The following is a 13,497-nucleotide window of genomic DNA, read 5'->3' on the forward strand; positions in this document are numbered from 1 at the left end:
GTGACGTAGACTGTGTACGTGAGAGCCGTGAACATCAACAAAAGAGAGAAAAAGAGAAAGAGGAGCAGGAAAATAGAAGCAGAAGAAAACAGAGATGTGGAATTAAGACGCATTTACAGGTACGGAAAACCTGTGGAGGGTCACATTTAGACTAGATTTTACACTAACCTTTGTTTGTGGTGTATTTATTTCACCGGTGCGGCTTTTATTTAAGCTTATTAAGAAAGAAAATGGAATAAAAAGACCAAAGTGAACGGCTGACAGACCGACGTAAATTCAGACGAAATTAACTTAACATTATGTTTTAACAACGATACACTGAATTTACTAAACAGATTTCGACAGAGTAACGTTTTAAAATCGTATTTAATTGTTTAATCTTCAGTTGTATTGTCTACTTTGACTCTTTGTGAAGAAAACACAAGACGCTGGTGTTTAGTTCCATTATTGACATTATTTTCCCATTAAATCCTGTCGCTTTTCGCCTTTAAAATATTAAATTCTGTTATTTGTCATTAGTTTTCACGTCCAGTGGAGCTGAAGATGTTTTTTTCTTGTTGGTTTCCCTTGGATCTCTATTTTATCCGAGCTGTTTTTTTAAAACACGGTTAATTTCACACAAAGACAACTTTGACACATATTTAATAAACGGATACTGTGGTTTTCTGTGGCAGCTGTGTGTTTTTGGTGTCGGTGACATTGTATAACAGTAATTTGGTGGGTTTTTTTGGACCTTTAACGTCTTAGGAATGACAAACCGGCCCCTCCCCCCCTCCTCCGGCCCAGAGGATTTAAAGCAGAGCCAGTTGTTAGCTTTAGCTTTAGCTAGCTGCGGTTAGCATCGGCTCCCAGCTCCAGGATATAAACTACACAGCTGCTCTAACCGTGTAGTTCATGTTTTTGTGTGAGTTTATTTTGGGGCTGTTTATTAACGGATCGGACTATGGTAACGGGGTAGGTTTTTGGGTCAGGGGAGACAGGAAACCCGACACCGGAGCCCAGCTGAGGGAAGTGGGCTGGGCTTCGAGCCGAGACCCGTTAGCAACACAACAGCCTCCACAGCCGAGTATGAGCCAAAAAAAGTCCATTTAATGATATTAAAGGCTGAAATAAACACTAGAGGCAGGATTCAGTAAGCAGGGAGTCTGGATTCAGACCGAAAATGTAAAAAAAAAAAAAAAAAGCATTTTAATCTTGTGTTTATTTGGTTTTTGTGCCATTAGTGGTGGTCTCCTTTCATTTCAATCCCTTAAAATCTGTATCATTGTGTAAAAACTGTTGAAATACAACAAATTCTCAATAATGATCTTGGATCCATTTATCAAAAACCGAAAATAGTGAATTCTATCAGTGAACACAAGTCCACTTAAAAATAGCACATTTATAGTTTGATAACTATTGAATAACAATGCAATATTTATTGTTCAATAGTTATAACAATATAAATCCACTATTTTTACATAGACTTGAGTTCATATAGTTCATATACATACTGATACTGTAGCTATTGTGTACTTATATTTTGTCCATTTTTCACTCTACATTTAGCTCTATTCTTATTTTTCTGTCATAAATGTTTATTCTATTCTCTTATTTTCAGTTTTTGTAATTTTATATTTATTCTTGTTTCTGAAGGATTGGTGTTTTATTAATTGTGTTGCACTGACTGGGGTTATACTCCTGATTTTATTGAACACACAATGACAGTAAAATCTATTCTATTCTATAATTGACTGTATTAATAACTCACAAATGTATGACTTGACCACAGTGCCAGTTTGTAGCTTCATTCCTGATTTAAAGAAGGAAAATTGGGTCAAAAGTATAAATAAAATCACTCAGTTGAGTGTGTCGGTGTGTGTTCCCGTCTATAAAATCCCAATGTTGTGTGATTTCCTGTGTTGCAGTGAAGATACTGTGGTTTAAGACAAAGCAGACGTTCCTTCCTCCAGTGCCAGTCGAGACATGGATGCCTTCAAGCTGATGAAGGAGCTGAAGACCAACTATGAGCAGGAGGTTTACTACCTGCCCAAAGAGGCTGGTCTGAGCCTCATTGAGTCCACCACACAGGTGAGGCAAAAAAAAAAAAAAAAACACACGAGAAATATGTGCCATGGTTTTATTTTCACTTTGAATTTGTTTTCGGTTTGTTTATCTTGGTGTTATCTGGGGTGAGATTCAGAAAGTATCATTATAAAGGCAACAACATTAACAACATTATTGAATAAAATGTGTTTATTCAGAACACATGAACCATCCACAAAACACAATGTAAGCATGTAACAATAAGAAATGTATAAAAGGTAAAAACTAAACATTTTCTGTGTAATTTCAGTTGTGATGAGTTCAGGAAACACCCAGCTGCACCTTCATTGTTACCACCTCAAACGTCTTTATTGGTGTTTACAGAAATATTCTGTAAAAATCCTCCAAATGAAACAAAGGCAGTGAATGCATTCTCTGATTTACTTTGTCCACATTAAGGCTGTCCCTTGTAATTAAGTAAACTATCTGTGGATTATCAAAGTACTGGCAGTAATGTCTTATTTTTGTGCAAATCTCCCACTTGTGTGTATGTAGTGATACTCTCAAATAAAAGTGGGTTAATCAACAGAAATGACCTTTTCCACAGGACGACAGTCGGATCTCAGCCAAGTGCAGAGATGCCAAAGTGGAGGACTTATGGAGTCTGACCAGCTTCTTCGGTTACAGCGCCCAGACCTTCGTCCTGGCAGTGAACCTGCTGGACAGATTCCTGGCCATGATGAGGGTGAGACACACACACACATCCGACCGACAAGACCGCACACATTCAGCTTTCACTTTGACATTTTTAACTGGCTCAAGGTGTCCTGAAAACAACCAGATCCTAGAAAACAAACAAAACATTCAGCAATGTGTGACACTTCACAGCATGAGTGATTTAAAAGGCCTGTTTTACCCCCATGCATCAGGTGGAGGTAAAGGTCTGGTTTGGTTTTATGGCAGCTACAAGGCACTGGAATTTAACACAATATGTAAAAGGAATAAAGAGTGAATGCACCTGAAAATGTCAAAGGGTGTAACAAAAAACAAATGACAAATGTCACATGTTTCATTCACCTCAAGTATAACTTCAAAATAACTTCACTTTAAATCACAGGTGTCAAACATGCGGCCCGGGGGCCAAATCTGGCCCACCAAAGGATCCAATCTGGCCCGTAGGATGGATTTGTGAAATACAAAAATTATACTTAAGATATTAACAATCGCAGATGTCAAAATCATTTTAATTCAGATTCCACATACAGACCAATTAGATATCACATAGGTCAGAACCAGTAAAATACTATCATATTAAACCTATAAACAATGAAAACAGCAGATTTTCTCTTTGTTTTAGTGTAAAAAAAGTAAAATTACATGAAAATGTTTATATTAAAAAACTGTTATTTTACGAAAAATGTGAATAACTTGAAATGTCTTAAGGTACGTGAATGCAATTTAACCAATATTCTGCCTGTTATTAAATGTTTTGTGTATTTGTAATTGTAATGTCAGTTGTAACGCACATGTGTAAATGATAAACTGATAATCTGAGGTATAATATTGTTTTTCTTAAGACGTTTCCAGTTATTCATGTTATTCAGATTTTTGTAGATGTAAACATTATCATAATTTAATGTGACTTTTTTCACTGTTATTATTTTACTGGTCTGGCCCACTGGAGATCATATTGGGCTGAATGTGGAACTGAGCTAAAATGAGTTTGACAGCCCTGATTTAAAATATCACACACAAGAAAAAGTATAAAATGTAAAAAAACAAACAAACAAAAAACTTACAATAGAGGATTACACTTCATTTCACATTTAATTATTATCTGCATCTACAGCCCAAACCTGAGTATGTGTTATTGGTCCAGTCAACAGGCGTGTGTTGAGGACACTTAATTAAAACTTAATTAACACTTTAGAAAAGGCTTTTCCATTTTTACAGACTTTAGGATAAAATGACAGTCATATTTTCAGACAGATGAGTTGAGTTGCAGTTGCTTGAGGTTAGTTCGTTATCTTCGTCCCTTCAAATAAACGGGTGCGTGTGCGTTCATCCGGTGGTTCTGTAACCATGGCGACCTCCTCCCTCAGATCCAGCCCAAACACCTGTCCTGCGTCAGCCTCAGCTGCCTCCACATGGCCGCCAAAGTGACGGAGGAGGAGTGTAACCTGACGCCCACCGACGAGCTGATCCGCATCGGACAGTGTCGCTTCACCGTGTCCGACCTGGGCCGCATGGAGAAGATCATCGCAGAGAAGCTGGACTTCAAGTCCAGAGCCGTCACCGCCTTAACCTTCCTGCATCTGTACCATCAGATCGCACAGTCGCACTGCACCGAGCGGTAAGAAGAGACACACACAAACACACACTTTAATACACACTGCACCGAGCGGTAAGAAGAGACACACACAAACACACACTTTAATACACACTGCACCGAGCGGTAAGAAGAGACACACACAAACACACACTTTAATACACACTGCACCGAGCGGTAAGAAGAGACACACACAAACACACACTTTAATACACACTGCACCGAGCGGTAAGAAGAGACACACACAAACACACACTTTAATACACACTGCACCGAGCTGTAAGAAGAGACACAAATAAACACACACTTTAATACACACACTAGAACACACACTGCACCGAGCGGTAAGAAGAGCAACACCAGGACACAAAGGCTGCAGTTCACACTCACAAACACACACAGGACCACACACTTTAATACACACTTTAACAAACACACACTGGAGCACACACCAACACATTTAAACACACACTTTAACAAACAAACACACTTTAAACCACACTTACAACGCACACAAAAAACTTCTACACACTTAAAATGCACACAAACACACTTTTACACACTTTAACACACAAACACACATTAAAACACAAAAACATGTTAAAACACACTTTAACACACAAACACACTTTAAACCATACTTAAAACGCACACAAACACACTTTTACACACTTTAAACCAACCTTTAACACACTTGAACACATTGACACACACTTGAAGGCTCCGCTCAGTCCCGTGGGTCCAGTTTGTCTTGGTTTGCGTAGATGCTGTTTTTGATCGTTGTGTTTATTTTCTTGTGTACACTCTTTCTGTTGTACGATCTATTCAACCTTTATTTGTGTTCAAATCACATTTTATTAATGTCGTGCCAAATCATAACAAAAGTTATCTTGTGATGCTTTACATATCCAGTTGTTGTGTTGTGTTCCTCTAAATGAAGCAAGTGAATTTGGTCCCAAACTGGGACCAGACCCACTGAATGGGGGTCATTAATGGGAGTGGAGCTGGTTCAGATACAACCATGTCCACACAGTTCAGCTCAGTTGGTTTTGATCCGACTCCTCCTGATGCGGCTCAAACTGGGCCAAGGGTCCAAAGTCCACTGATACTGTTTACTGTGTGACTCTTACATAAGGCTGGACCTGAACAGTGTTTCTGATCTGCTGCACCGACAACAACAACAACAACAACAACACCTCCCAGACCCACGGTCCTCAAGAAGGCTGTTAGAAAATATTGGTTCTGCAATATATCACGATATTTCATTTCACAACATTAAAAAGTACTGTATGGATATTTTTGGATATTTATTCAAATGCTGACATGGTGGAGGTTCATTTATGCTTTTTTTTGGTTTTCTTTATTGTTTATGTCTTATTTATTATTATTTAACACTGTTTTATTAAATCCTAAAAGCACTTTTTACTGTCTGAGAAGCAGATGTTTGTTCCTTTGTTGGGATTGAACTAAAATAATGTTCTGATGTTAGTTATGATCTAACTAGAGCTGAAACGATTAATCGACTCAAAGTGATCATAAAAAAATCATTTGACCACAGTTCTCCTGAATCTTCAGCTTTGTTTCCTTCATTTCTCTGCTGTTAAACATTGGTTCCACAGTTGTGTTTCACACGGACACTTATTGTGACGCACAAAGAAGCTTCAGTTCAGGAAAACTGCAATAGAATATTTCCCTTCAATCAGTTTGAGTCGATTAATCGAATCGGGGATTTTTTGCATTCGCTTCAAGCACCTAATCAGTTAATTGGTTGCAGCTCCAGAACTAATAGAATATTGTCGGTATGGTGTGTATCATCAGATTCTTGCTGATACACATGCACAGTCCTGAACAGCTGATACATTTATATTATTGTCTCCACAGGACAGAGACTCTGAGTCTGGACAAACTGGAGGCTCAGCTCAAAGCCTGTCTGTGTCGGATCTCCTTCTCTAAAGCCAAGGTAGAGCCGGGGTCAGAGGTCACACATCCACAGGTAAAGGTGACGCTAAGCTACGCTAAGCTAACGGTCCTGTGTGTGTTTGCAGCCGTCCGTCCTGGCCTTGTCTCTGCTGAGGCAGGACATCGAAGCCGTCTGCTCAGAGGACCTGCTGGAGATCACCTGCCACATCCAGAGACACCTGAAGGTAACACCATCCCAGAGACACTGCACCATCCTCACAAAAACACCGTAAACACACCAGCCACGGCTTCTGCCTTTGTATCCAAACACGAAAGCTGAGACTTTGAGGCGAGACGTTCATCTGAGAAACCCTACTGCAACCAGAGGGCAGTGAACACAACACGGCACATTAGAGACACCCTACTGCAACCAAAGGGCAGTGAACACAACACGGCACATTAGAGTCCCATTAGAAACAGGAGAAGGAGGCGTTCACTTCCCCTGCTGCAGAAGTCTGGGTTTTTTTTAAGCTGTGATTATGTAACCTGCTCCTGCGGCCCAAACATGAGCAGTGGCGTTTAAATGCTCACAGTTACGGTAGGATTTCCAACAACTGAGATTTTTTTTAACAAGTCGTGGCTTAAATTTGAGGTGAAGGGGTTTAAGTAAGTCAAAAACAGGTGTAGTTTGTTCTTCAATAGCTGTTGTCGTAAACTTACGAGACATGTTACAAGGAGTAAAAACAGTAAAAACATGTCAAATCTAACTGTCCAGGGGCTGACAGACTGTTCTCATGCATCATCGTTCAGTCCACCCATCTGTGTTTAACCCTTAGATGCATAAATGGGTCAAAATGACCCACTGACGTTTTATTGTAATGAAAATGTATTACTTCATACTCCAGGTATTCATCAAAAAACATTACTGACATCATGCCATTTAAAATTTTAATTGACCTTTTATAAATTCAGTGAAATTGTAGTTTGTGTTTCTCTACCCCAGGCGTCCATATTTGGGTCCAAATGACCCACCTTCATTTACAATAGAATTACATCTGAACCTTTGATTCATTCAGCAGTAAAACTACAGGACTCACTCAGTGGATTTGGACAGTGTTCTGTTACTGTTATTTATTACATACTACATATACTTAGGATTTAAATTTTTCAAAATATAATTATATATTTTTTTTAATTGATAAAAATGAAAAAATAAATTCAAACGTGAAATCATTCTTTTGTGGATGAAAATATAACACAAATAATTATTTATACTGTGAAAAAATGGCCCACGTGTCCTAAAAACACCCTGGTCCTTTTGACCCTTTTTTGGGTCCACACACTCTGGTGTCAAAGGGTTAAATGTTCTGACATTGGACTGGTTTCCTGTTTGTTTTTTTTTGTGGGTCAGGTCGTGTTTGTCCTTAAAAACGGTGTCAGCTTCAGCGGTTACATGAACGTTAACCCGGTTTCCTTAAAGTTCACCTGGTTTCTGTTTACACCAAACAAAGACGGGGCCGTTTCTAACCGTTCTAATCGTCTGCGTTTCAGATCGCTGAGGCGGAGCTGCTGCTGTGGAGCGAACGCGTGGCCCAGTGTCTGTCCGACTACGCCTCGCCTGAATGCATCAAACCAAACCACCGCAGGCTGCAGTGGGTGGTGTCCCGCAGGACCGCCCAGAACCTGCACAGCTACAGGAGTGTCCCTGAACTACCCACCATCCCAGAGGGCTGCTGGGACGAGAGCGAGAGGTCAGAGACAAACACACACACAAAGGTCAAAGGTTATTTCATCTTTTTCTCCAGTGGAAAATGCGATGTGAGGGGGCGTTCGTGTCCATTTTTCAAGTTCGTAACTGGTATTTTCCATAAATCCCATAGCACGTGAAGGCAGCATTAGAACATGCGATTCCTATAAACATCTGCATTTTGTGTTTTTGACCCGTGGAAACATCTGCTTCCGTTAGTGTCCTCCATATTGGATAAAAACCCACCTGACCACCTGACCAGGGACACAACTGCTCCGACTAAGACACAGGTGTCAAACATGTGGCCTGGGGGCCAAACTTGGCTCACCAAAGCGTCCAATCCGGCCCGTGGGCTGAATTTGTGAAATGCAAAAATTACACTGAAGATATTAACAATCAGTGGTGTCAAAGTCATTTTAATTCAGGTTCCACATACAGACACACACAGTGGGTCAGAACCAGTAAAATATTATAATAACCTATAAATAATGACAACCCCAAATGTTCTCTTTGTTTTTTTTGGTGAAAAAAAGTAAAGTTAATTGAAAATGTTTACATTACCAAACTGTACTTTTATAAAAATGTGAATAACCTGAACAAATATGAACAAATGGAAATGTCTTTAGAAAAGTACATGCAATCTGACCAATATTCTGCCTGTTACTAAATGTTTTGTGTGACTGTAACGCACATGTGTAAATGATAAACTGAGGCAGAATATTGTTCAAATTGCACTTGTTTTTCTTAAGACAGTTCAAGTTGTTGATGTTATTCAGATTTTTAAGGAAACTTTGTCGATGTAAACCTGATCATAATAGAATTTTCCTTTTTTCACTGGTATTCTTTTACTGGTTCGGCCCACTGCAGATCAAATTGGGCTGAATGTGGAACTGAACGAACATGAGTTTGACAGAACTGGACTCAGTGGATGCGTCTGACCTTTGACCCCTGTGGTGTCCAGGCTCAGGTCATCTGTAACTGCTGCTGAAGTACCTGTCTGACCTTTGACCCCTGTGGTGTCAGTGTTCAGGTCATCTGTACCCAGTGCTAAAGTACCCGTCCACTGGGTGAAACTTCAGACACTCAGCTGTGATTTCACTTTCATCATCAGGTGAAATCATGTGACAGTCTGGAAAATACCGGACTGTCCTGAAAGCACCTGAGGCCTTTAAAGTCAGAGTTTCAGACACGCCCCATGTGTCAGCGAACGCACCTCAGACAAACACAGCGAAGGCAGCGTTACCTCAGCCGCTCAACAAGTGCCTCGTCACTTCTTACAGTGTTGTAACATGTCACGCCCCGCCCCCTCCAGACCCGGGGCCTCTCGTATCTCCCACCAGAGCATGATGGGACATCTGTGCACATCAGTGGTCACGTCTCACACACGGCGGTTTCCATGACGTCACGCCACACCTCGGCTTTATGCAACACAGCTTCTGCAGTGGAAGCAGAACTGACGCAAAGAACAGGAACATCTGTTCCAACGAAAAACAGCTGATCTGAAACGTGAACATGTGACTCAGCTGACGATTAATGAGCGACTGAATCGAGCTGTGACGCACTCTACACTTATCCTTTCTGTGTGAACACCCTTCTAACTTCTGCTCTAAAATTAAAAAAATATATCAGATCTAAAAGTAATGAAAAAATAAATATAACATCTCTAAATGTAATGACATATTTTGAACATGACCTTTGTAATTTAGAATTTGTTGTAAATTTGATCATTTTATTTGGAAAATTTCATATACACAAAAATAAATATACCAAAATTCACCCAAATTTTAAAATCTTCCTATTGGAATTTGAAAAATATATTAAATCTTTAAACTTTATCTTTAACAAAAAAAAAGCTCTTGCACCCTGACAATTTATGAACAATTCTTTAAAATAGACTGAACTCTCAGATGTAGTTATTTATTTTTGTTAGATAGGTTATCTTTATTTATTTTTTATACTATTTGTCCATTCTATTTCTTTAAATCTATCCATTATTTTCTTAAATTTAGTTGTTAACTGCTTTTTCTTCATGACATCTTGATGGTTGTGTGTTAAATTTATATATCTTGTATACCCAAATATTTTCAATAAAGTTGGAAAAAAAAAGAGCTGTGCAAACGAGCCGCTCTAAACTCAGCGTCTGTCGCAGGCTTTTCCTGCAGGAACATGAAATGATGCATTCAGGGTCTGAAACATCAGCTCTGTCTGTTCACACTTGAGTTCAACTGGACTGTGTTTAAGCCGAGTTTGAACCGTCAGCCACGAAACTGAGCATTCACTCAGGTTTGGGTCAGGAATTCTGTTTTTATTTAGGTTCGTTAAGTCACAATTATTCAGTAAAAAGAAAAGAAACAGCGGTAAATACCAGGGCTGTGTATCAGCAAGAATCTGGAGATACAATTCAAATCACAATACTATCACAATATATCATGATACTGTTAAAAAGACAGTTTTTTGTTTGTTTCTTTTTTTTTTTTTAATGATTTCCTGGAAGAACTGAATTCCAGCAGAAATCTGCCCAAATACTAAACACATCTGTATTTGATCCCAACAGGATCTAATGTTCTATCACAAATGTTCAAACTGTGTTCAAACTGAAATTGTGTTTTCCAGACATTCCAGTTTCAGATCCTGTTCAAATGTTCAGATTCTATTAGTTCACAACTAACATCAGAACAGGATTTGAGTTCAATCCAAACAGATGAACTCCCATCTGCCTCTCAGACAGAAAAAAGTGCTTTTAGGACGATTCAAAGAACCATTATTTAATGAACGAGTGTTAAACACTAATAAATAAAATATAAACAATAAAGAAAACCAAAAAACTACAATGAACCTCCACATTATCTGTATTTGAATAAATACCTAACAAGAAAAACACTCAGAGCGCAGACCTCCACCAAGACAGAGCCCCCCCCCCCCCCCCCCCCCCAATCACCACCAAAATGTAATCATGTCTTCCTTGTGCCAGTATCAACATTTACTGAAAATTTCATGAAAATCCATCCATACCTTCTTGAGTTATCTTGCTAACAAACAAATAAACACACACGCACACAAAGCAAAGTGATCACAATACCTCCTGGTGGAGGTAAAATTATCAATACAGTATTGTGAAATGAAATATTGCGATACATTGCAGAGCAGGCCTGGGTATCATGGCCAATTTCCATAGTTGATTCGATTTCGATTCATAAGGTTCTGAATCGACTAATCACGATTTGATTTGATTCGATTCAGTATTAATTGAATGATTCAGATGAAGTTAGTGATACCAAAGTACAATTTTGAGTTGTAACCTGATGATGTGACTCCTGCAGTCATGCAACACATCAATACTGGGATCAATATTGACATTAGAAAGGAAATAAATGTGACATTAGAGCAGAAGGAGCTGAATCTGCTCTGAACTAATGAACATGTCCATGTTTCTCCAGTGGAGCAGAACAGACGTCTGCATCATCTGTATTCTGTTTTATGGCTGATGGATGCTACTCATGGGGGGGGGGGGGCTCGGTCAGGGTTACACTCTTATTGTTGGTAGGGGGTGGGGGGGTGGGGTGGCGTAGCGGTCGGACATTGCTGCTTTACTCTTCCTCTACCTCCATACTCAGCTATAGGTGATAGTCTGGATCCAAGTTATTATTCCAAGAACGTCCGGCTTCTGCCACTCACCTCGGAGAACCTCCGGGCGTCCACTTTTCCCCACCCTTCCACCGCGTCTTTTCTGCGCCAGAGCCGCCACGACCGAGACCAAGACTTCCTCAGGGGTTCGCAGGCGGAGCCACCCGTGCTTCTGCGTACTCCTGGTCCTGCTCTGAAAAATCGATCTCATCCACTATTAATCGATTACGCAAAATTAAATCAAATTCGATCTGAGATCAATTAAATGGATTTTTTTCCCCAGCCTTATTGCAGAACCAGTATTTTCTAACAGCCCTTCTTCTTAACACACGAGCAGCTGTTCTTCGGTTTCAGAGCGTCTTCTGGTCGGCTCAGTTTCGGTTTAACACGTTTTCCGTTTTCCCAACAGTGAGGACTCGTGTGAGGACATGCTGAGTTCGGGGGAGGAGTCTCTGAGCTCGTCTCTGGGCAGCGACGCAGAAGGACGCTTCTTCCCTCTGCACCTCCGACGCCAAAAACGCCGCTGAGGACGCCTGAACCCGGTCCACGGTGGCCCCGCCCCCTCTCCTCTTCTATTTTAACCTGTCTTTAATTTATTTGTGTCCGAGCGCCGGCGGCCAACCGCACAAAGGCCGGCAGCTCCAGGACTGTGGTAGAGTTAGTCTGTGGGTGCATGTGGGCGTCACATTCCAGGACTGGAGCGCTGAACACTGGTGGTTCTGGACCGTGAGGAGCCGAGTGTTTCTGTGAACGCTGAGTACAACCCAGTTCAGCTCAGACAGTTTCCTGTTAATTTGCACACGTTTGTTTCTGTTTTTCCTGTTGAAGTGTTAACGGTCAGACTGGTGTTGGTGGATGTGTCTGTGACTCTGGGTTTGGTGGAAAAGTTGCCAATTTTTAGGACGTAGCTTCAAAATGTTCAGAATGTTAATGGAACAAAGTAACTCTGACCAAGTGTCAAAAAAAAAGAAAAAAGTCTAAAAAATGTCAAAACTGTAAAATGTTCATAGAAAAACATGTAAAGTGTAAATGATGTACAAAAAAAAATCATGTTAATAGTTCTTTGTAGATATTAAGTTATTTATTCCTTTTGTCACCTGTACTGAAAAAAAAACCTCTTATAAAAATCTTATTTTTAACCTGTGGTGTGTGTTTTTATTTTCGGAACCATCTAGTCATTCATGGACAGTTCTAGTATCCCTCCGCAGAGTAAAGTAGTCCCAGGTTCACAGATGGTTTTAAAGCCAAAACAGAAACACAAGGACTGGACACATGAGACCAGGGGGGTCCAACATGAGGCCTGTGGGCCAGAACCGGCCCCCCCCCAGAGTCCAAAGCCTCCAACAGGACAAAAACATTAACTGAAGGAGTGAACTAAAGAAGCGTTCACACAAAAAAGTAAAATTTGGCTGTTTTTCCAAATTAACAAGATAATTATCTCATAAAAACAGAGCTGAATTTTTATTTTGTTCATAAAACAGTAAAATAAGTAAAAAAAACAACAACTGGATCTGTTTTTATAAATTAACAAGATACTGTTCTCTGAAAAAACTGAAATTCAGCTGTTTTTACGAGATAATTATCTAGTTAATTCAGAAAAACAGCTGAGTTTTATTTTTGTGTGTAAATGGAATATGCTTCTGTAGAGAACAGTCTGTGGTGTCAAAATCCTTCCACATTCAGACCAATCTGATCTAAAGTGGATCAGACCAGGAAAATAACAACAGAAGAACCCAGACATGATGACAAATACGACATTTTCTGTGTTGAATCTTCTTCTGGTTTTCAGTGTGTTTGCAGATCCACTGGGTTCTGAACGTTAACATGAACGTGTTCATGACAAACAGAGGCACGTTCACATTATTCAGTTTTT

General features: G+C 39.9%; 1 protein-coding gene across 2 annotated transcripts; it reads left to right on the forward strand.

The window, feature by feature from the left end:
* On the forward strand, positions 1-12,763 carry LOC115416490 (cyclin-G2-like). Of its 2 annotated transcripts, none has more exons than XM_030130265.1 (8): positions 1-119; positions 1,908-2,070; positions 2,633-2,770; positions 4,128-4,378; positions 6,236-6,314; positions 6,400-6,498; positions 7,805-8,004; positions 12,034-12,763. In XM_030130265.1, the coding sequence occupies exons 2-8, from the start codon at positions 1,966-1,968 to the stop codon at positions 12,149-12,151; spliced, it is 990 nt and encodes a 329-aa protein (XP_029986125.1). In that variant the 5' UTR covers positions 1-119; positions 1,908-1,965; the 3' UTR covers positions 12,152-12,763. The 2 variants fall into 2 exon arrangements, with proteins under 2 accessions (XP_029986125.1, XP_029986126.1); XM_030130266.1 differs by having other exon boundaries at positions 4,128-4,374; positions 6,232-6,314.
* Positions 12,764-13,497: the final 734 nt, after the last annotated feature.

This window comes from Sphaeramia orbicularis, unplaced genomic scaffold (genome assembly GCF_902148855.1).
Source record: "Sphaeramia orbicularis unplaced genomic scaffold, fSphaOr1.1, whole genome shotgun sequence".
Classification (NCBI taxonomy): Eukaryota; Metazoa; Chordata; class Actinopteri; order Kurtiformes; family Apogonidae; genus Sphaeramia; species Sphaeramia orbicularis.